General features: G+C 36.7%; 1 protein-coding gene across 3 annotated transcripts in view; it reads left to right on the top strand.

Moving 5' to 3' along the window:
- The window catches only part of LOC150086751 (zinc finger protein 277), a 118,894-nt gene that overhangs the window by 61,976 nt on the left and 31,772 nt on the right, over positions 1 to 25,146 (top strand). For all 3 annotated transcript variants that reach the window (XM_090371560.1, XM_090371558.1, XM_090371559.1), the window contains exons 6-8: positions 6,409 to 6,473; positions 12,997 to 13,042; positions 20,537 to 20,669. In XM_090371560.1, coding sequence (XP_090227686.1) covers positions 6,409 to 6,473; positions 12,997 to 13,042; positions 20,537 to 20,669 — 244 coding nt within the window. The remainder of the gene's footprint in view (positions 1 to 6,408; positions 6,474 to 12,996; positions 13,043 to 20,536; positions 20,670 to 25,146) is intronic.

A 25,146-nucleotide genomic window follows, 5' to 3' on the forward strand; every position in this document is an offset into this window, starting at 1 on the left:
CAGAGACTGCTGGGAGTCATTGCGGTACAAGTAAACACATGGGTTGTGTTAGGGTAGCTAAGAATAGAAACAGGTGCAGGTATACTTGCGTGTACACCAATGCTAGGAGTTTAGTAAATAAATTTGATGAATTTGAGGTATTGCTCAAAACATCAAAGGCAGATATTGTTGGGATATCAGAGACGTGGTGTCACACAGATATAAGGGATGCAGAACAGGAATTTGGGGAGTACAACGTCTACAGAAAGGATAGACAGGATAGGAAGGGGGAGGGGTTATGCTATTAGTTAAGAAACACATAAAAACCAAGGAAGTGAAGCCAGTCGACATCGCTGGACAGTGCAGTGTTGAGTCAGTTTGGTGTGACATAAGCATTGGGAGATCAAAATTGAGAGTAGGAGTGTGCTATAGGCCTAATGACTCTGATGAGTATAATAAGGAACTGTACAGGGAAATAGAGTGGGCCAGTAAATCAGAGAGTCTTATAATGGGAGATTTTAATTTCCCAGATATTGACTGGAATTTGAGGGCTGGTTACTCACACACTAGCAGGGCTTTTGTGGATTTATTGGATGATTGTTTTCTACATCAGCATGTTCGGGAGGCAACTAGAGGGAGTAATACTCTTGATTTGATTATCAGTAGTGATTCTTCATGCATTAAGAATCTGCAGATAAATGAACCACTAGGTGGCAGTGATCACAGTGTGCTGAAGTGGGATTTACTCAAAGAGGTAACTACCATTAGGGGTAAAGGGAAGGGTTATTGCTTCCGTAAAGGCGACTACGATGGACTGAGACAGTATTTAAATTCTATACAGTGGGACAAACTGATGATGTTACCAACAGCAAATTCAAAATGGGAAGCATTCAAAGAACTTATTCTTGGAAGCTACTAGGCTTTACATACCAACTAAGAAATATTGTTCAAGGTTTAGGCCAAAATGGATGTCAGATGAACTAATGAGGCATATGGCAGAGAAGAAAAATGCATGGGATACTTACAAATTAACACATGACACAGAAGCCTATGATAGATACAAGTTGATATGCAACCAAGTTACAAAGGAGGTTAGGCAGGCGAAGGCAGATTACGAGAAATCCTTGGCAAGGGATGCAAAGAAAAACAGCAAAGAGTTCTTTACTTATGTAAACTTTAGAAGGAAGGGGATGAATCAGATTGGTCCACTTGATATTGATGGGTCAACTGTTGATGATCCTGCTCAGGTAGCTAACAAACTAAATGAATATTTTGCATCGACATTCACACATGAGGAGTTATTCAGCAAGGGGAATGCCAGAGTTGTATTCAACTCTAGCAGTAAGCTAGAGAATCTTTAAATAACTGGGAGTAAAGTGGAGGAGAAACTGTTGAAGATAAACACAAGAAAGGCACCCGGGGTGGATGGGATCTATCCAGTTATATTAAAGGAGGCAGCAAAGGAAGTAAGCAAACCCTTAGCCATAATTATGAGAGCTTCCTTGGACTCAGGGGAGGTACCCATAGACTGGAAATGTGCAAATGTGACTCCAATTCATAAAGGAGGATCAAAGGGCGACAAGTAATTATAGACCTGTAAGCTTAACTTCTGTGCCAGGAAAATTAATGGAGGCACTGGTTAAAGAAGCACTGCAGGATCATTTAGACAGGACTTCAGTTATAGCTCAGACACAGCATGGTTTTGTTAAGGGGAAGTCTTGCCTGACCAACTTGATTGGATACTATGATGCAGTTACAAAAGAACTGGATGCAGGGAATAACTTTGATATTATATACTTAGATCTTAGAAAGGCTTTTGATACTGTTGCACATGGAAGACTGCTACACAAATTGGAGCAGTGTGACATTGGAGGCAAATTGCTGCTATGGATAAAGGGGTGGTTGAGGGGGAGAAGACAGAGAGTGGTAATCAATGGACACTGCTCATCGTGGACTAATGTTATTAGTGGAGTCCCTCAGGGCTCAGTGTTGGGTCCATTATTGTTTTCTGTATTTATAAATGATATTGATGATGGTATATCAAGCTTAATGTCCAAGTTTGTAGACGATACAAAGGTTGGCAGGGTTGTCAAGGACACTACTGACACTATGCTGCTGCAACAGGATCTGGAAAGGTTGAGCAGATGGGCTGAGAGGTGGCAAATGAAGTTTAACGTTGACAAATGTAAAGTACTACACATGGGAAACAGCAACCCCAGAGCAACGTATCAACTCTGTGGTACTACACTGACAGTGGTAGAGAATGAAAGGGACTTGGGGGTGGTTGTGCAGGCAGATATGAAGTTCTCTGAGCAGTGCAGACGGGCTGCAAGAGTAGCTCATGGAGTATTGTCAATGATATACAGGAATTTTTCCAGCAGGGATAAGGAGGTGATTATTCCATTGCATAAGGCAATGGTGAGGCCACACCTAGAGTACTGTATACAGGTCTGGAGGCCTCATTTCAAGAAGGATGTAGAGCTGCTGGAACGAGTACAGAGAAGGGCAACAAGATTAGTGAATGGAACAAAGGGGTGCTCTTACGAAGAAAGGCTTAAGTTTTGCAAATTACAGTGTCTGGAGACTAGGCACCAGCGAGGTGATCTGATAGAAGTGTATAAAGCCTTGAATGGTTTAAGCATGCTCAATGCTGATGGGATTCTTCCTCTAGCTCAGAAAAATCACCTGAGAGGGCATAAATTCAAATTGAGGAAAGACAGATGTAGGATAGACGTGCTGAAATTTGCCTTTAGCCAGCAGGTGGTTGGTTGGTGGAACAGACTTCCATCCCTTGTGGTGGAGGTTGATAGCCTAAATAAGTTTAAGGCTCAGCTGGACAGGTAATTTGAACGAACAGAGGGGTGAAGTGGAAGTGGGTTTTTTTTTTTTTTTTTTTTGGCTAATGCTGCATAAGCTTGCTTTCTTGCATCAAATGCCTCTACTAATGCTAAAATGCTAATGCTAATAATCTGTCAGGAAACATGACAATTCCCAATCCAGGTTCTTTTGTATTAACAAGATTATCTTTTGCAATTAGGCGCGCTTTAGGACAAAGTACGTGCTACTATTAAATCAAAAACATAGCATAGTAGCCTAAAATTCGTTTTTTGTATTTGTATTGTGCATTTCCAAATGCACAAGGAAGCATTACAGATTGGATGAGGGAGGAAGGAAAAATAAAAACGACAATTTGATGAGCACATATTAACATATTAATAGACTTATCATTTTGACAGTACCTCATTCTGGTCTTTGTGTAGTGCTCAATTATAATCTTGTTTTTTAAAATCTCATATGAGACCTATATATTTCATCATTCAATATAAAATTTAACTAAAATTGGAACCCACCTAAAGAGAATATTGCGAGGAATTAACCAGAAATCCAATAATGAATAATTTGAGAACCACTGTGTCAGAAAACTGTCAATACAAATAAAAAAAGAAAAACATGTAAATTAGCTTCAGAATATCTGATTTATCCTGCTGATTAATTAAATGTTTCAAAACCTTTGATATAAAATATCAAAGGTTTTGAAACATTTAATTACTTTTTGATTTACTTTGATTTTACTTTTTTTATGCTATTCAATTTTCACCATTAAAATTGGCACTTTACTAACACAGTCATTTCATAGCCATTCATCAGAATATTTAATCATTGTAATTCAGTAAGTCCTCAATACATATTCTATAATTTTATTTTGAGTTTTTCTTGAATATAATTTAATGAGGCTGAGTATGCAAAATGCTCCAGAAAAAACTAGTTTATACAGTAATACCCCGACTTACGCGAACTCGGAGTTACGCGGTTCTTGATTTTTTCGTTTGGCAACGCTGCCGCCCACTATCTTCAAGGTCGTTTTTCATATGTTATCGATATACGGTGCGACGGCGGAGAATGAGAGCGAAAGATGAACAAAATTCAACTTTGCTGATTTTATGTTTTTTATATCAGTGAAGGGAAAAACACATTTCACCATAATAACGTAAAAACCAACACAATTCCAGCTATTGGTATAATCGCAAATGCAATTAGATCGAGTTTACTACCAGTTTATAACAGATTTCACTAGCAGAAACGCAACTGGATTTTTATTGTTTTATGGTAGTAACCCCTAGAAATGTGGGGTGTTAATAGTGTATCTCTGCCTTTATGGTGTCGTTTATTCAGTTGCTACATGCGCGCAGCTTTGTTTATGTGTATCAAGCGTGCCTCCTCGTTTTGTAATTGCGCTTTATTCCCTAAAAATGAGTAAAATACTTAATTAAAAGGTGTGAAAAGGAAGCGTCCTGGTGAAGACACTGCAGATTCAGAGAGAAAAAGAAAAGCAATTATCGATAAACAGAGGCGGACTGGGTCAAAAATTCTTACCCGGGAAAATTTATAGTGGCCTCATACTATGGTTTATGGCCAAAATCACACCGGCCCACCGGGGTTTCCCCGGTAAGGCTTATGGCCAGTCCGCCTCTGTCGATAGAGAAAAAATATGAAATTGTGAAACGCTTTGAGCGAAATGAAAGACCATGTGATATTGCACGTGCTACAGGCCTAAATGAAGCAACGGCGAAAAGCACATGACAATTGCAAACTTGACAGGTTGAAAATTGAAAAGGGCTCAATTGTAAAGGGCTTAAAAATTTTAGAAAACATAGACTCCAACGAAGAACGCGTTATAGCTACAAAGCAAGGAATAAAAAAAATTATTAGCTTGCTACGAAGAAATTCTGCGTGAAAAAAAGAAGGCGCTGTGTCGTCAGACGAATTTGTTAGATTTTATGAAGCCATCGACATCGAAATAACTTTTTAACGTAAGTCATTTGTTTTTTTAATACATATTTTGTATTAATATGTATACAGAACTGCAATTTTATTAATATTTTTCTTCTAAACTAGTGTTTTTGTTAGTCCTTGGTCCCAATTGAGCAAAATTTATATGTATTTATATGCAAAGTTGTACCCGACTTACGCGAATTCGACTTGCGCGATTTTCGTCGGACCCACCTATCGCGTAACTTCGGGGTATTACTGTAATTAATGATTATAATTAACCATTATTAAAATACACTTTGTACAGGAGCTAAACTCACACAGGCCTGATACAGCCATGTGGCTGAATGCTAATTACATTAATTATTGTATTAATTGTCAAAATGATTAATTGTAAACTCTTCTGAATTACATGACTCTGCCAGAGTATAAAGAGAACTTTTTTTTATATACAGTGGTACCTTGGTTTGCGAGCATAATTCGTTCCGGAAACATGCTCGTAATCCAAAGTGCTCGTATATCAAAGCGAATTTCCCCATAAGAAATAATGGAAACCCAGATGATTTGTTCCAAAACTCAAAAATATTCATATACTGTAAAAATGATTAATACAAAATACATACATACCTTTTTATATTTTTAATATTTAAATTTAATATACATAAAGCAATTGAATTTATTAATTATTGGGTAGGACGACTTTCACTGTCACTAACGGAATCACTGCTATCTGTTGACTTTTTCTTTTTGTGACTTTAACAAGGAACCTATCCAATGACACTTGCTTTTGCCTCCTTTTGAGGATTTCACGGAAATATGACATTGCATTGTCGTTAAACAGATTAATCGCTCGCGCTATTACAAAATGAGGAGGCTCGCTTGATACACATAAACAAAGCTGCGCGTATGTAGTAACTGAATAAACAACACCATAAAGGCAGAGATACACTATTAACACCTCACATTTTACTAAAGCACATTTCTAGGGGTTACTACCATAAAATAATAAAAACAATTTCCAGTTGCATGCCTGCTAGTGGAATTTGTTATAAACTGGTAGTAAACTCAATCTAATGGCATTTGCATTTGCGATTATATCGATAGCTGGAATTGTGCTGGTTTTTACATTATTATAGTGAAATGTGTTTCCCCCTTCACTGATATAAAAAACATAAATACATTTTCAGAATCTTCTCTTCATTCCTATCGTGTTGCGTTCGGTTGGGGTGATTCTGCGTTTGACTGCCATTTCTTGTAAACACAAAGGCAAATCATTCATAAGCGAATTCGGTTCGTGTTATATAAGATATTGTTCCGGTATTTATAAATCGTGTATGATCGAATTCGTGTAGTGTAAACACGTGTTATACAAGGACTGACTGTACTCGTATTGCAAGACCTCGCTCGTTTATCAAGTTAAAATTTATTAAAAATTTTTGCTCGTCTTGCAAAATACTCACAGACCAAGTTACTCGCAATCCAAGGTACCACTGTAATGGAATTCATTTTTTTTGTATATGCACAAAACAATAGCATTAATTACAGAATGTGATACTTAAATAATTTTGTGATTTTTAATATTAAACAACATAATGATGATGATATCAAAAATATTTGACAATAGTCATTAATAATTAAATGTTTTCTTTGTATGTGTAGGGCAGAGTTGTTTAATCATTTATCATTTGACCATAATTTTCATATTGGAGCACCTGATAATATTGGTAAGATTTCAGTATCTTTTTTTATAAACTGCTGATCATGTTTTTATATTATTTACACACTATTCCATTTCAAAAATGTTTAAATAGTATAACCTTATTCAGATTATGACTGCTCCAGTTTGTCCAAGGAGTGTTTTTTAGTATGGTTATAAAAGTTTTTAATAATATATATAGCAGTTGCTGGTAATCATTTATCTCAAATGCCGACTATGATATTGGAGCACCTCCCAATGATAAAATACAGTTTTAGGATAAATTTTTGGAGTTAGTGGATGATGAAAAAAATTGTAGTGATATTTTTAGAATGTCTACTTGTCACTATTTTATTTTATTTTATTTTTCTGATTAACTTCATTTTCTTTTACTAATCAGTAGTAACACTAGCCAATAATTTTTTTTTGCCATACCTTCGCAATGATAAAATGCAGTTTTATCATTAATTCACACACCATTAGGCAAGTGTCCTGTGGTGACACTTCATTGACAGTCTATTGCACATTTCTCAAACAATCAGCTCTCTCACTGATCCAAGAATTTTTTAATTTAAATACATGAATCATCTTTTGAAAATATATTATTCTATACATTGCATTAGCTGTAAACTATAGTTGACAGCTAATGCAAGGTCTTCCTGTTGAGAAGCAAATGAGTCTTCTAAATTTCAAGCCAACAAAGAATTATTTGTTACCATTCAAATCAAATTGATTATTCACATTGAAATAAGCCTTATCACTAGGGCTGTAAAGTTGTAATAGGGAATAAAAGGTGAAACTCTAGAAAATTTTGCATCAAAATTTCAGCATTAGCCAAAAAAAAAAAAAACCACTCTCAACCTCATTTGTCCATCTTCTTTAAATTTATTCAAGCTGCCCACTTCCGAAATAATAAATGGTAGTTTGTTCCAAAAATCAGTTACTCTCTGACTGAAAGCAAATTTTTATACATTATTTCTGCAGCCCTGCTTTTTCAATTTATGTCCCCTTGTGCATCATCTCAGAAAGAGTTGGAATACCATCATCATTAAGTTTACTCAATCCATTTAAGGTCTTAAACACTTCAATCAGATCTCTTCATAGGTGCCTGGTTTCCAAGTGCTGCAATTTGTAGAACCGAAGTATTTTGTAGTAAGGGTTTTTTAAGAATCCTTTGTGTCCTTGATTAATATGGTTACTCTTCTCTGCAAGAGAAGAATAACGCATATTAAATAATGCCTGTTCCAAGAGATCCACATCTTTCTTAAATTGAAGCTTCCAGACAAGTGTGCAATACTCAAAATGTGGCCTACCATTGCCTTATACAGTGGGACAATCACCTCCTTGTTCCTGCTAGCAAAGTTCCTGTATATCATAGACAGAACCCCGGTTCTAGCAGAATGTCTGTACTGCTCAGAAAACTTCATGTCAGACTGTACAATATTGGGATAGCAGAGATGTGGTGTCACACAGATATAAGGAATGCAGAACTGGAATTTGGAGAGTACAATGTGTACAGAAAGGATAGACAGGATAGAAAGGGAGGAGGTGTTATGCTGTTAATTAAGAAAAACATAAAATCAAAAGAAGTGCACCCAGTTGATATAGATGAACAGTGCACTGTTGAGTCAGTTTGGTGTGACATAAGCACTGTGAAAGCAAAAATAAGAGTAGGAGTGTGTTATAGGCCTAATGACTCGAATGAATACAATGAACGATTGAACAGAGAAATAGAGTGGGCTAGTAAATCGGAATGTCTTATAATGGGGGATTTTAACTTCCCAGCTATTGACTAGAACTTGTGGGTCGGTCACTCACACACTAGTCAGACTTTTGTGGATTTATTGGATGATTGTTTTCTGCAGCAGCATGTTCGAGAGAGAGTAATACTCTTGATCTGGTTATCAGCAGTGATCATTCGTGTATTAAGAATTTGCAGATAAAGGAACCACTAGGTGGCAGTCATCACAGTGTACTGATGTGGGATTTACTTAAAGATTTAATTACCATCAGGGGTAAAGGAAAGGGTTTTTGCTTCCATAAAGGTGAGTACAGTGGTCTCAGAAAGTTTTTAAATTCTGTACAGTGGGATCAACTGATGATGTTACCAACAGAATTTATAAGTGGGAAGCATTCAAGGAATTAATCGTGGATGCTACTAAAAGTTTCATACCTATCAAGAAATATTGTTCAAGGTTTAGGCCTAAATGGTTATCAAATGAACGAATGAGACTCGTAACAGAGAAGAAAAATGCATGGGATGCATATAAATTATCAAGCGACTCAGAAGCCTATGGCAGATATAAGCTAGTCTGTAATCAGGTCACAAAGGAGGTTAGGCAGGCGAAGGCAGATTATGAGAAATCCTTGGCAAAATATGCTAAGAAAAACAGCAAGGATTTCTTTAATTATATAAACTCTAAAAGGAAGGGGATGAATCTGATTGGTCCACTTGACATTGATGGTTCGACTGTTGATGATCCTGCTCAGATAGCAAACAAACTGAATGAGTATTTTGCATCTACGTTCACACATGAGGAATTATTAAGGTTTGAAAATGGCAGAAGGTTATCAAGTTGTAGCAGGATACTTAATGATTTTGTAATAACTGAGAGCAAAGTGGAGGAGAAATTGTTGAAGTTAAACATAAGAAAAGCACCTGGGGTGGATGGGATCTATCCAGTTATATTAAAGGAGGCGGCAAAGCAACTAAGCAAACCCTTAGCCATAATTATGAGAGCATCCTTGGACTCAGGGGAGGTTTCCATGGACTGCAGATGATGTGCAAATGTATCCCCAATTCACAAAGGGAGATCGAAGGGTGACACGAGTAATTACAGACCAGTTAGTTTAACTTCAGTTCCGGGTAAAATAATGGAGTCACTGGTTAAAGATGCATTGCAGGATCATTTAGACAAGACTGCAGCAATAATTCAGACACAGCATGGGTTTGTTAAGGGAAAGTCTTGTCCGACAAATTTTATAGGATATTATGATGTGGTTACAAAGGAACTGGATGAAAAAAATAATTTTGATATCATATATTTGGATTTCAGGAAAGCTTTACACTGTTGCATGTGGAAGACTATTGTACAAATTGGAGCAGAATGGTATTAAGGGTAAGTTGCTACACTGGATAAAAGGATGGTTAAGTGGGAGAAGACAGAGGGTGGTAATCAGTGGGTGCTGTTCTTCGTGGACTAATGTTATTAGTGGAGTCCCACAGGATTCGGTTTTGGGTCCACTGTTGTTTTGTATATTTATCAATGATATTGATGAAGGTATATCAGGCTTAGTGTCGAAGTTTGCAGATGATACAAAGGTTGGCAGGGTTGTTAATGACAGCAGTGGAAGTGTGCTAATGCAACAGGATCTAGATAATTTGGGCAGATGGGCTAAGAAGTGGCAACTGAAGTTTAACCTTGACAAATCCAAAGTACTGCATATAGGTAGAAGTAACCCCAGAGAAATGTACCAATTGTGTGGTACTACACTAAAGGTAGTAGAAAATGAAAAAGACCTGGGAGTAATTGTGCAGTCAGATATGAAGTTTTCTGAGCAATGCAGACAGGCTGCCAGGGCAGGTCATGGGGTTTTGTCAATGATATATAAGAATTTTGCTAGCAAGGAAAAGGAGGTGATTGTCCCTCTGTATAAGGTAATGGTCAGGCCACGCCTTGAGTACTGCATACAGGTCTGGAGGCCTCATTTTAGGAAGGATGTCAATTTGCTTGGGCGTGTACAGAGAAGGGCAACAAGATTGGTGAGGGGAATGAAGGGATCCTCTTACCAAGAGAAGTCTAAGTTCTGCAAATTGCAGTGGCTGGAGACTAGGCACCTGCGCGGTGATCTGATTGAGGTGTATAAGGCCTTGAATGGGTTGAGCACGCTGAATTCTGATGGGATTCTTCCACTTGTTCAGATTACGAACCTAAGGGGGCATAAATTCAAATTAAGAAAAGACAGATGTAGAATAGATGTGCGGAAATTTGCCTTTAGTCAGCGGGTGGTTAATTGCTGGAACAAACTTCCATCTGTTGTTGTGGAAGTTGATAGGTTGAATAAATTTAAGGAGGAACTGGACAGGCATTTGGAGGGAATGGTGTGATTTTTTTTTTTTTTTTTTTTTTTTATCTTTTTTTGGCTGATGCTACATAAGCTCATACACTTGCTTTCTTGCATCACATGCCACTACTACTACTACTATCTCTTTTGGTTTCGACAACCTTGTTGCCACCTAATTCATATATTATTTTGGAATTATGATGCCCATATGTTTAATTTATCTAGGTGTTGCTGAAATAGTATGCCTTGATTCCTGTTATTACTGCACTGCCAACCTTTGTATCATCTGTAAACTTAGATAATAAGCTTGGTATGCCCTCATCAATATCATTAATAAATAATGTAAACAGTAAGCCCAGCTCTCCACTACTTTAGGACTCCACTAATAACATTAATCCAAGAAGAATAATGCCCATTTATAACTGCCCTTTGTCCTCTGCCACTTAACCAACCCTTTTTCCATAGCAGTAACTTTCCCCTAATGCTACACTGCTCCAGTTTGCACAGTAGTCTTTAATGTGAAAGTGTCAAAAGCTTTACTGAAATCTAATATATGTCAAAATTATTATTTGCACCCAGTTCCAGGTGCCTCCATTGCCAGATGGGAAGGAGCAGTAGTGCATAGCACACGCTTCTTGATTAGACCAGGGTTCGAGCCTGTCACCACGAAATACAAAGGATGCGGAAAGGTCAGGGAATGACCACCGCATATCCCGGAGCAATATGGCCTTAGTTGCTAATGCTCCTAAAAACCAAACAACAACAACAGCACCCAGTTCCTTTGTTATTGCATCATAATAGTTAATCAGATTGGTCAGACAGGACCCCCCCTTAATAAATCCATGCTGTGATTTCTGTATAATTCCATTCCTGTTAAGATGATCTTGCAGTACTGCCTTAATGAGTGACACTAATTATTTTCCCTGGAACAGAAGTTAAACCTACAGATCTATAATTACTCACATCACTCTTTTATCTCCCCCCATTGTGAGTAAGAGACCCATTTGCATACTTCCAATCTATAGGAAGTGTCCCCTTCATCCAAGGATGCTCTCATAATTATGGCCCAGGAATTGTTTATCTCTTTTTCTCCTGCTTTTTATGTAATGGGATAGATACCATTATATAGAAGAAAAATGGAATCCTAGCAGGTCAGCTTTATCCTTGGCTGAAGTGACAACACAGCCATCTGGTTTGGACAGAGGTAGGAGCAGAGATGGGCAAAAGTTGCAGCCAATAGCTTTGGCAAAAGACCAGAATGCTCGGCTACCATTTGGGCAAGAAGCAAGTTTTCTACTCTACCTGTTCAAACTCTAGTTTGGACTGATTAATAACTGCTTTACAATTGTTGCGAGCTTTAGTGTAGGCAGAAAATGAAACTGAAGAATTAGAAACAAGCCAATTACGATATGCAACATTCTTCTCTTGAACAGCCTTAGCACATTTATTGGAAAACCAAGGTTTAGATAAAGGACGAGATTTTAAAGTGGAGTGTGAGATAAAGGATTTCATTCCTGCAAGAATAATTTCACTGACACGATCTGAGCAAACATTGACATCAGAAGTTTTGAAACAGTAATCCGACCAAGGAAAAGAAGAAAAGAAATCTCGCAGGTCATCCCATTTTGCATTCTTGTAATGCCAAACAACACAAGGTTGGGAATAGCCATGAGATAAAGGCTCCATTGGAGAAGAGACAATCACCAAGTTGTGATCTGAAGTGCCTAAAGGACTTCTCACTTCGACTGCGTACTTAGAAGGGTTGTTAGTGAAAAAAAGATCAAGCGTGTTGGCTGTATGATTAGGATTGTCTGGTATTCTTGTAGGTAAGTGAACAATCTGTGCAAGATCATTAGTAATTGCAAAAGCCTCAGCATCTCGACTAGCTAGGTCGGTGTGACTAGAAAACGGAAGCCAGCTGGAGTTGTGAACATTAAAATCACCAAGGAAAATTACCTCACTGTTAGGAAAGTTGGACTGGAGAAAGTCGAGTTGCAAAGAGAGGAAGTCAAAGAGCTCCATTCCTTCCCTCCTTTAGTAAGAGTTGCACTTCCCTAACAGAAACTTTTAAGCCCGAGTCTTCCACACCAAAATCCTCCACTGTCTTAAACTCTTCCCGGTCTTTTAAAAGTCATAGTACTTCATCCAATCTTTCAAAGGTATTAATTGCAAACCAGCATTGTGATTTTTCTGTTTTCTCAAGTCTTTAAGGACCTTCCACGATTCCGCTGATTGCTTGAAGCCCAATTTGCTATTAATAATCACGCGCTTCCTTTCCCATTCTTCATTTTTTGCTTCTACTACCAACCGATTGGTTATTTTCTTCTTTTCAACATAATAAATGAATATAAAATTTAATTTTATTATAATTATAATAAAACATAAAAATTTAATAAATGAACATAAAAAATTAAATCTAAAGTTACCAGGTTCTAAAAGTTCTAAAATTTTAAAAAATTAAATACTCTGATTTTTTTTCCTTGCAGTTTTTGGAAATGAACTTTTGGATATTTTAGAAGAAAAATTAAGAAAGTGAGTCATCATTTGATAATAAAAGCCAATTATGTTTTCTGTTTTTAGTTATAATTAATATTAACCCTTTCATTAATGAGTTTGCTGAATGGGGACGTGTCTATTATGGTGAATTTCTGATAGTGAGACTCTACATAATGAGCTTTTCTTGTGGAATTTTGGAATTTTTTAAAAATCAAAATTTTGTACGTAATTGCTTTAAAACATTAATCTGTTCCTATTTAGATTCGCTCAATATTAGTAAAATTAAATATTAATTATATTAGTAATATTAATAATAATAAAATAATATTAATAATAAAAATATTAGTAATATTCACTCAATATAGTAAAATTATTGTCAGAAATCAAATCAGAATTTTAAAAAAAAATTGTAAATATAATTCATAAGTAAAACAATTATTACTTTTTTGTTGATACAATTATATCCTCTACATATATCTGTGTGTCGTGTGATTTAATTTTTATCAACTTCTAGACAGAATTCCAGTGTGAAATTCTTCACTTTGGCTTTTGTAACCTCAACTTGGATAGCTGAGGTCAACAAATGCAATCTCCTTCTTTTTCTTCTCTTCTGATTCTCAAAGATCTTCCCATTTTTGTGCTGCTGCCATCTATCATAAAACGTTTTAACAATTAGTTGGAACACATATGAGAGATAACAGCATGTACTGGAAAAACTTCAAGACAGTTCATACATCAGTAGACGCTTCTTTGAAGTGAATATATATGTACTATCCGGAACTCACCTTTGAAAGGTGTAGATCCATTCCCATAAGGGTTAAAAGTGTGTTTGTAGGGAAAAATAAAATAACTATTTAACATACTCAAATCATTATATGCACACATTACTATAGCAGTATTCACTTTTGTGAAGGTAGTTTTGACCTTGCCTTAATTCTGTATTCCAGTTCATCACAAAGATGTTCATTTGAGTTGACGTCAGCTCTCTGCTGTCCAGTGCAATGATCTGATGTTATTCTCTTCAAATTACATGTTCATAGCCCTTGCTTTGTGACATGGGATGTTGCCTTATCGAAGTGTAAAAGCCCTTCCATAAAATTGTCACAATGTGGGAAATACAGATTATCCAGAACATTAGCATAAAACACAGTGTTCGTGGTTTGATCCATAATCAGCTGACCGTGATGCCTGCTCCTCCCAGCTTTACATATGGGACAGTGCATTCGGATAATAAGTGTCTTACATGTATCCTCCATATCTAAATGCATCCATCAGAAAAGAGTACAAATTATCACTCTATAAGACTGATTTTCATTGATCCACAGTCCAGGTTTGACAAATCTTGTACCATGCCAGTAAATGGTCTGGATTTATTTTTATTATCAAAGGCTAGAGGACTGCAGCTGTTTTGTGAAATTTAATGGCAAGCTGCTCACTATATGTTGTGGAAATACTTACAGATTTTAACAGCAGTGACATGACACTTCAAAATTTAAATTCTCTAGGTTCTGATGGTGAGATGAACCAACCATCTCAAGACATGTTGATTTCTATCAGTCAGTATTTCATACCTACCTAGTTCACTGTTACCTCTGGACTATTTTTTCTTCAAGATGTTGCCAAATTTTTGTTTGAGATCTTCTTCTTTCTTCTTTGGTCCTTAGCTGGCAGCTGGGGGAGGCAGTTGGCCACGCAACCAGTATGCTGCTGTAGGTGCCGCAGGGTTTCGGACTTGCTCTGTGATACTTCCCCTTGGAAAGTCCATTAGCTCTTTCCTAGTGCTCATTTTTTTGCATACACATTTGAATGAGTTGCAGGCTACCTGTTAATCTCCTTTATGGACCAATTTTTTTTATATTTTTTATTTTTTTTAGAATCTATAGTACTTAGTTCACGTATAGTACTTAGTGCATGGGCTGAAGGCTAAAAAGACAGAAGGTATTTGTCAGAATTAGACTAATTTTTAATTATAATCTTTAGAAATTTATAATTTCTAAAGATTATAATTAAAATTATAATCTTTCCAGAAAAGTGGAAAGGATTGAGGAAGAGTTGGTTCTATGATTTGGAATTGGACAATGAATGGCACTGACTGGTTATGGCATATGCTCAAACTAGTTTGGAAGAGAGTGGGAAATCAGGTGTCAATTCAGAAAAATAGTGCTCATATAAGTATCTGTAGCAAAGGTATGTAGCAGAAACTGAATGTTTGTGTAACAGAGAGTGGAGAGACTTTGTAAGAGATGGGTCATTAACCAGACTGCCTTCTTTTGAATGGAGTATAACACCACTCCAGATGTGAACGCAATTGATAATTGTTTCCACATTTTTACAGAGTAAGTAATTGTTTAGAAGAGAAGTAATAACACAGAGAATTAAAAAGAAAACCCAGTTTTTTGATGCAAAGGAAGTTTGTCATGTGCTTATACCAAGAGAGAGAGAGAGAGAGAGAGAGAGAGAGAGAGAGATTAGAAGTTAGAATAATTCCTCATATAAATATGTGATCTTTTCTAGTAACCTGAATATTATCAACGATGAACACAAGAGAAATCGACTCTTTTTGTGAGAAATAAGATGGGACTGAGCTTTAGAAGTTTTGAAGTTAACCAAGTTTTCTTTGCACTGTTGGAGAATTACCTGAAAATCATCATTTAAGGGATTAGTGGTGGATATTCAAGCAGTGGGTTGGGGCTGTTTGATCAGAGCAAAGTTTCTCAAACTGGAAGGTGGAATGTAGTGTGCTATCATCAGCAAAGCTATGGATAGAATTTCCGGTCAGTAGAGGGTCATTAATATACAAGAGGAAAAGTGGGAGAAAGAACTGAATCTTGGAGAACACCAGCATTAGTGGAGAAGTTTGAGGTCAGAGAAAAAATTGGATACCCAATTGCAAAAAACAGTCATCAATCCATAATATTGGACCGTGTTTAGAATATCTTTATGCCAAATGCGATCAATATTCATAGAAATGTGAAGAGCATCACAAAACGTTTTCATGGAATTTGTCCAAAGATGAATAGTATAAGCCAATATATCAATGGTGAATCGATGCTGACAGAATTAACACGTGATCATTGATCAGATGGAAGGTTTGAGGTTGGTAGTTGACAGATTCCTTCATTACTTTGGAAAGATTAGAAATAAATGCAGTGGAGTAACCCTTTTTTTAGGAACAGGCTAGATATGAGCAAATTTCTAAGCAGATGTTTTTCACTAGTAGAATAAGAAAGTGTAAAAATGCAACACAAAACAGGAGTGAGCTCAGCTGCACAGTTTTTGAGAACAAGTGAGGAAATGCCATCATAACCTGGAGCTTTCTTGGGCATCAAGGATTGTTCAGAATTCTAACATCCTTCTGTTGGAAGATCATAGAGGCATTGAGTAAAGTGAAATGGGTCTGGTAGGAGATAGCTTACCAAGATTGTCAATACAAGCGTTAAGAACGCTAGTAAGTCAGCTTTATCTTTAGATGCGGATGCAATATAACTGTTAGGTTGTAATAGGTGAGAGTATAGATGGACACAAGTTGTGGCCAATAGCTTCTGCAAGGGCAAGGGACCAGAATGCTCAGATACCACTTGGATAAGAAGCAAGTTTTCTGCTCTTAGCTAGTTCAAAATCAAGTTTGGATTGATTAATAACTGTTTTGTAAGCATTAGTGTAAGGAGAAAATGAAGCTAGAGGTTTGGATATAAACTTATTGCAATATGCTACATTCTTATTTTGAACAACCTTAGCACATTTATTGGAAAATTCCAGTGTAAATAATGGACAAGAGTTTAGTGTGGAATGCAAAATGAAGGATTTATTCTCTATAAGAATTATCTGAGCAAATATTGGAATCAGAAGGTTTAAAACAGTAATTCAACCAAGAAAAAAGAATATAAATCATGTTGATCAACCCATTTGGCATTCCTGTAATGCCAAAACAACATTAGGCTGTGTATTTCTGTGAGAGAGAGAGAGAGAGAGAGAGAGAGAGAGAGAGAGAGGCTATCACCAAGTTCTGTGAGGTAATTAGTAATTGCAAAACTTCAGCATCTTGACCAGTTGGTTCTGTGTAACTAGAAAGCTGAAGCATTAAAATTGCCAGGTTCTGAGTTCTGAGCATTAAAATTGCCAGGAAAAATTACTTCGCTGTTAGGAAAGTCGAACTGGGGAATGTCAAGTTTCAAGGAAAGGAAGAGTTCCAAGTGATTAATGATGAGATTTACTCTAATTATCTTTTCATTTGTAAATTCTGTTAGCTCTTTTGGCATACTTAATTTTTTTGGCTTATCCTGCAATTCATTTCATATTCTCATCTGCTAATCTCATTTTTAGGCCAAAATATTCAATTGTTTCATAATCACACACAGTTTCCTGTAATTGGAGAGTGACCCATGACTTTTGATAGGATAGTTTTCTCAAATACAAACAACGTCAAAATGACAAATGCATCATCTTTCAAATCTGTTTCACTGGTTTTACAGGTCATTTTGGCAGTGTAAATATCAGTCCTTCTGAACTGCCAGCCTTCATTCACTATTTTTCTTTGTGATATCCTATTATATCTGTTGTGCCTGCTACTATTCATTTTTATTTCAAATATTTATTTATTTAACCTGGCAGTAGTATCTCAACATCCCACAGGTGCCCCTCGAAAATAACGTTCCCACATTAGCTGTTACTCAATGATTAAAATTTTGAAATTTTTTCTACCTTCCTAAATATAGTCAAACTTTTACTGCAGTAGTTGCTGAAGTTATTTTCCTATGGTTTTTGTATAGAAATAGGATCCAAGAACCTGTCAGGTGTCCCACCACCATTTTTGCATAATTTGGATTTTTCTTGAAGAATGGCATAATGGACAAGCACTGATGTTTAAGGCTGAAAGTTTCAGGTTACTTGTTTTCCTCTTTCATTAGGTTAATAAATATCTACCATCTTTACTCTTTTTTTTTTTTTTTTTTTTTTTTTTTTGAAAGAATTGTTATTATTTTCACATCATAAAGATGGTAAAACTGCTATAAAAATTGAAGCAGTGTGGCATGAGGGGAAAGTTACTGCTATAGATAAAGGGATGATTGAGTGGGAGAAGATAAAGAGTGCTTAACAATGGCACAACTTGGACTACTGTTATTAGTGGAGTTCCTCATGGTTCAGTGTTCGGCCTGTCAATATCATTAATAAATATAGAAAATGAGAACGCATAGCAGGCTTAATGTCTAAGATGACAAAGGTTGGCAGGGTGGTTAATGACAGTAATCAGGATACTACTGTAATAAGATCTAGAAAAATTGGCTGATGGACTGAGAAGTGGCAATTGAAGTGTAACAGTGACAAATGCAAGGTACTGCATATGGATAGCAGTAATTCCAGAATAACATACACACTGTATGTTATTCTGGAATTACTGCTAGAATGACATACATACTGTAGATAGTGGACAGTGAAAAAAACTTGGAGGAAGTTGTGTAGTCAAACATGAAGTTCTTTAGCAGAGCAAAAGGCTACTAAGATAGCTCATGGGGTTTTGTTAATGATATATATAGGAATTTTGTTGCAGGGATAAGGAGGTGATTATCCTACTGTACAAGGTAATGGTTAGGCCTCATCTTGAGTACTACATGCTGAGGTCTAGAGGCTTCATTTTAGGAAGGGTATGGATCTGCTGAAATGAGTGCAGAGAAGAACAACAAGATTAGTGAGGGAGAAAAAAAAAGAGTGCCTTACCAGGAAAGGCTTCAGCTCTGCAAATTGTAGCAGCTGGAGACTAGGCACCCGTGAGGAAATTTGAATAAGGTGTTTAAGGTTTTAAATGGATTGAGTTAGCTGAATGGTGATGGAATCCTTTCTTTTGTGTTCAAACTACACTCATGAGAATGCATAAATTCAATTTGAGGAAGGATGGTTGCAAAATAGATGTGCACAGAGATAGACATGTAATATGGGAAATGTATGTGTTTTTTTGTTTTTTTTTTTGGGTTGATGCTGTATAAGCTCACTTTCTTGCATCATTTGTTACTACTAATAATAATAAAGTAATACTAACACAAAACCTAGTATTTTCTCACTCTGCCAAAAGCAACATAGCTAGTTTCAAATTTCACATGCTATGGAGAGTGCCAATTTGAAATAAGCATGAAAATGGAAGTAGCTAATAGTACTGAATATACATATGTTTTTTTTAATTTTTTAAAATTTATATGCATAATAAGCAGAAATATATTTGCATTCACAGTGTGAAATTTCACACACTTATCTATCTTTTAAATTGGAAAATGGAAGAAACTAGGAGACAGATATTTCTATTTTATGTCTAATGCATTTTTTGTAATATTAGCAAAATTACTATATTGTTTTGTTTTTTTGAAAATAAAAGGTGTAAAACACACAGTGCATTTTAAAACTTTTAATATTTTTTAAAGCTTAAAATTTACATACAATAAGTATTGTAATCCACTAAAAATATATGAAATGCTGGAATTGTTTAAGAAGCATTCAAAAAATCCTAAGATATTTTCCAAAAAAAATTTTAAAATATGGGCACCTGTCTGGTGCTCCACCACCATCATTTTTGCTATAAGTGGATACCAATACTGCCAGGTTAATCTCCCTTCTTCCATCCTTTCTACGTATTCATGTTAATGAGCACATAGAAAGGATTTCAATTACCTTTGATTGGATACGTTATTTGTTACACCAGTAGGGGTTTTTTTTTGTTTTTTTTTTTTAATTTACCCATTTGTAATATGGGTTTAACATTGCTTCCATTTGTTAGTTCCATTTAGTTCTTTTTTTTTTTAATTCTCATTTACAAAAGTCCTTATTTTTGATTAATCCCTTTATTTTTCTTACCCATTTTTTACTCCATAAATTAAAATAGGCCTTAAGATGTTCTGTTTCTGGGTTCTGTTAGCTAATTTTGTATATTGACTAATTTCTCTTTTGCCTCAGATGAATTTAACTGGCTTCCTACATTTCCAGCTTTACAAGATTATTATTAATTTAAAAAAGACAACTTTTAAGAAAAATGAGAATTTAAAATCATGTATCCTATGAAATTAAGGATAAAATAATATCTAATTTATAAACTCAGATGACATTTGGAAAGTAAAAGTTGGTTTTTCATGAAAATTCCACAAAAAGTTTGCAAATAGTTATGTAATGTTAAATGTAATATTGTATATGAATATATCAAATTTGTTTATAAGAGATATTAGATAAAATATAATTTACACATATAAATAACACGGGCCTCGTCTCTGGCAGTGTGAATAAACTAGTGGTGAGTCAGCCTTATTTGTAGGAAACTGCTATTACTTTTTTTTTTTTAATACTGCTTTTTATTTTGTTGTTGTTGTTGTAAGAGGAGGGATAAAATGTGGAGTGTATATAGGGCGAGAAATGAAAGAGATGCATCTCTTTATTCCATTTTTATATTCCCTTTGATTCATATTCTCTTTTCATGAGGGTTAGTTTTGACATTTATATGTTTAATATTTAAATCAGGATTTATCTGTTATTATTAATCATTTATATTTTCAGTTTGCATTGCTTGTATTGTGAAAAAATATTTAAGGATTGGATGGCACTGAAAGAGCACATGAGGAAGAAACATCATAAAAGGATTAATCCAAAAAATACAGTATATGATAAGTTCTACATAATAAATTATTTGGTATGTAAAGTTTAATAATTTAGCTTTTTGTTATTTCAGATTATTTTTGTTTTGACTTCATGCTATTATTTAATTAAGTGGTATGCCATGGTAAATGGCGTAGATTTTCATTAAAAATATGTTATTTATATTCTGCTGGAAATTTTACATTTGAAAACATTTCTTCTCCTTCTGGTGTTATAGCCCAGGCTTCAGCATTATCTAGAAGGTCTTAGCCTTCTCCACAATGTTCCAACCAGTAAACCCTCCCAGAAGCCAAACTTCTTTAACTTCTTGTTCTCATGGTCTTTAAGTTCTTTTCTACATCTTCCATCCATCTCTTTTGTGGTCTTCCTCTTGCCCTCCTCCTTTTAGGTTTCCATTTCATTATACTCTTAGTTCTACCATTCTCATAACTTTTTTTTTTTTTTTTTTTTTATGAGAACCCCAAACACGAGAGGTATTAGAACCTATAGTACTTAGTACCGTGCTTGGGTTGGAGGTTGAGAAGACGAAAGAAGATATCTGTTGACACTGGACTTGAACTTCTGTAGATTGTAATTTTCAGGAAATACGTATGAAGGAAGGTTGTTCCAGAAAACGGCAGTTGAATGAACAAATGAGGAAGATGAAAAGTTGGTTCTGTGGGTTTGAAGTTGGACAGTAAATGGATGTTGGCTGGTGGCGGCACGTGTTCGGACTGTTTTGAAAGAGAGAGCGGGAATTATAGAAGCCAATTCAGAAGAACAGTGCCCATGGAAGTATCTGTAGAAGAGGCATGCAGCAGAAACAGTACGTCTATGAGAAAGCGAGTGGAGAGACTCTGTTAGAGATGAATCATTAATTAACCTAACTGCCCTTTTCTGAATGGAATCAAGAAGCCTGAGAGAGGTTTTGGGGGCACCACCCCAGATGTGGGAACAATATTCCATGGCAGGGCGGATTTGCGATTTATACAGAGTGAGCAGCTGTTTGGAAGAAAAGTAACGCCGAGAGCGAAAGAGAAAACCAAGTTTTTTAGATGCAGAGGAAGCAATATTTGTAATGTGCTTGTGCCAAGAGAGATTAGAAGTCAGGGTAATCCCCAAAAGAGATATATCATTTTGCCTAGAAATCGGAGTGTCACTAAAGATAAGCATAGGAGCAGAAGAATCCTTTTTGCGAGATATAAGACAAGACTGAGTTTTAGAAGGGTTGAAATCAACTAAGCTGTCTTTGCCCCACTGGAGAATTACCTGAAGATCGGCATTTAAGGAATTGGCAGCAGATTTTCGAGAACTTGAAGCTGATTGAGCAGGACAAGGTTTCTCAAAATGGAAAGTTGAATGCAATGTGCTATCATCGGCAAAACTATGGATAGGATTTCCAGTCAATGGAAGAAGGTCATTGATATACAAAAGGAAAAGAGTGGGGGAAAGAACTGAACCTTGGGGGACACCGGCATTAGTGGAGAAGTTAGAAGACAGAGAGCCATCTACCATCACCCTCAGTGAGCGATCAGAGAGAAAACTGGATAACCAATTACTAAAAACAGTTGGCAAACCATAAGATGGAAGCTTGTTTAGAAGACCTTTATGCCAAACACGATCAAAAGCCTTTGAGATGTCAAGAGCAACTACTTGTGTTTCACTGAACCTTTCCATTGAATTAGTCCATAAATGGGTAACATAAGCCAGAATATCACCAGTGGATCGACACTGACGGAATGCATACTGGCGATCGTTGATCAGACGGAAGGTTTCTAGGTAGTTTAAGAGTTGGCGGTTAATTGATTTCTCCATTACTTTAGAAAGAGTAGAAGTAATTGCAATGGGACGATAATTGGATGGGAGGGATTTATCACCCTTTTTAGGAACTGGCTGGATATGAGCAAATTTCCAAGCAGAAGGAAAAACTCCTTTGGAATAAGAAAGTGAAAAAAGCCGGCAAAGAATAGGAGTAAGTTCAGGAGCACAAGTTTTGAGAACAAGTGGAGAAATACCATCAGGACCTGGAGCTTTCTTAGCATCAAGATTCATCAAAATCTTTCTGATATCCTTTTGACGGAAGACCACAGGAGGCATTGAATGGAGCGTGTTAGGAATGGTGGGAGGTGTTTTACCAAGATCATTAATACATGAGCTGGAAGAAAAATGGGATGCTAGCAGGTCAGCTTTATCCTTGGCTGAAGTGACAACAGAACCATCTGGTTTGGACAGAGGTGGAAGCAGAGATGGGCAAAAGTTGCGGCCAATAGCTTTGGCAAGAGACCAGAATGCTTGGCTACCATTAGGGCAAGAAGCAAGTTTTCTACTCTTAGCCTGTTCAAACTCTAGTTTGGACTGATTAATAACTGCTTTACAATTGTTGCGAGCTTTGGTGTAGGCAGAAAATGAAATTGAAGAATTAGAAACAAGCCAATTACGATATGCAACATTCTTCTCTTGGACAGCCTTAGCACATTTATTGGAAAACCAAGGTTTAGATAAAGGACGAGATTTTAATGTGGAGTGTGGGATAAAGGATTCCATTCCTGCAAGAATAATTTCACTGACACGATCTGAGCAAATGTTGACATCAGAAGTTTTGAAACAGTAATCAGACCAAGGAAAAGAAGAAAAGAAGTCTCGCAGGTCATCCCATTTTGCATTCTTGTAATGCCAAACAACACGAGGTTGGGAATAGCCATGAGATAAAGGTTCCATTGGAGAAGAGACAATCACCAAGTTGTGATCTGAAGTGCCTAAAGGACCTCTCACTTCGACCTTGTGCTTAGAAGGGTTGTTTGTGAGAAAAAGATCAAGCGTATTGGCTATATGATTAGGATTGTCCGGTATTCTTGTAGGTAAATGAACAATTTGTGCTAGGTCATTAGTAATTGCAAAAGCCTCAGCATCTCGACCTGCTGGGTCGGTGTGACTGGAAAACGGAAGCCAGCTGGAGTTGTGAACGTTAAAATCACCAAGGAAAATTACCTCACTGTTAGGAAAGTTGGACTGGAGAAAGTCAAGTTGCAAAGAGAGGAAGTCAAAGAGCTCCAAGTGATTAGTGGAGTTGGGAGAACGGTAGAGACAACAGATGAATTTTACACAATGAGGTAGAGAGATTTTAAGCCAGAGAAGATCAAAGAGAGGAGATTCCAAATTGCCAAGTCTCTGACAGGGAATATCAGAACGGACGTATGCACAAGTACCACCTTTGAGGCGAAAGGAATCATACAGCAAATAGTTTGGACATCTGAGATGAGAAGTAGTTGAATCAACTGATAACTGAGATTCAGTCAGAAAAAGTACATGGGGTTTGGAAGACTGCAAGTGGAAATGGACATCGTTGAGATTGGAATTAAGACCACGTATATTTGTGAAATGAATTAGGAAGTCCTTGGGAGGTTTAGATCTTTTCGCAGATAAGCTTGCTCTATTATTTTGACAATTCATGGTGTATTCAATAGTAAGAAAAAGTGGGTGGGACATGCTGTATGAAGTAATGAAATTTTTGGATATGGCGTACATGTGGTAAGAATATACCCAGATCCTTGACATAACGTGGCCTCGACAATGCTCCCCGCATACACACTACTCGGACTCCCTCCAGTCACTATCTGGCAGAGTAGAGGTAGCAAGATTATACACTAGCTGATCCGGAAGCCTCCTAGAGAGTTACCAATAGGTTCGGTCCGGTGTACTAACTAGCGGCCGGCCTGCGAACACCGTTTTAGAGCTGTACCCTCGAAATGTAAGGAATAATGGATCTCGCCACGACATTCATCATAACCTCAAAAATCATCAATCATACTGCATGATGGAAGAGATAGGGAAGGGTTTGCCGGAACTTAGCTCTAGAGACTAAACATGGGTTCCACCACTTCAAGCCTCCAATAAGCAAAGTGGTGGTATTTCACCAGTTGATGAGAGTCATCTACCACCTAGTACTGCCTGGTAACATAGAGGGGCGGCGTTCCTCCATGTGGTGTGGGCGCCACACCTCGACCCCTGCTTACGTTGGTTCTTACCTGGGTGGTCACCCACCATGTACTTGTGCATGGAGGTTATACCCAGGATTACTAACAGTCCCACCATCGTGAAGGTGCAAACAGAGGATTTGGCTGTCATAGACCGTCCGGACTTCGCCTAAATTGGGTCCACTTGACTTAAGTGTCACTCGAATATCAGTTCCATCAGCGTTTTAGACTCCCAGGTAGCAAGAACAGCTTGTCTGGCATATCTGAGAGAATGTCTGTGACAACCTCAAGGACCATAACATGTCCCAACCAGGCAAGTCTCTGGCTCTTCACAAATCTGACAATGTCTGCACCCTGAATAAGATAGTCAAGTTCATGGTCCATTCTGATCCTCCAGGATCCATCATCTTATACGGGCCCAAAATCTGTTTTTATTTGAAAACATTTGGTCACCTATAATGTGAAAAAAATAACTGTCTTGAGGCATAATAAAATTACAGGGAAGTCTTAATGTTGTTTCGGAAATAAATCACCATGAGAGTTCAGTGCTCAAGATTT

This window comes from Mastigoproctus giganteus, chromosome 4, assembly GCF_048544385.1.
Source record: "Mastigoproctus giganteus isolate SK-2022 chromosome 4, ASM4854438v1, whole genome shotgun sequence".
Taxonomy (NCBI): domain Eukaryota; kingdom Metazoa; phylum Arthropoda; class Arachnida; order Uropygi; family Thelyphonidae; genus Mastigoproctus; species Mastigoproctus giganteus.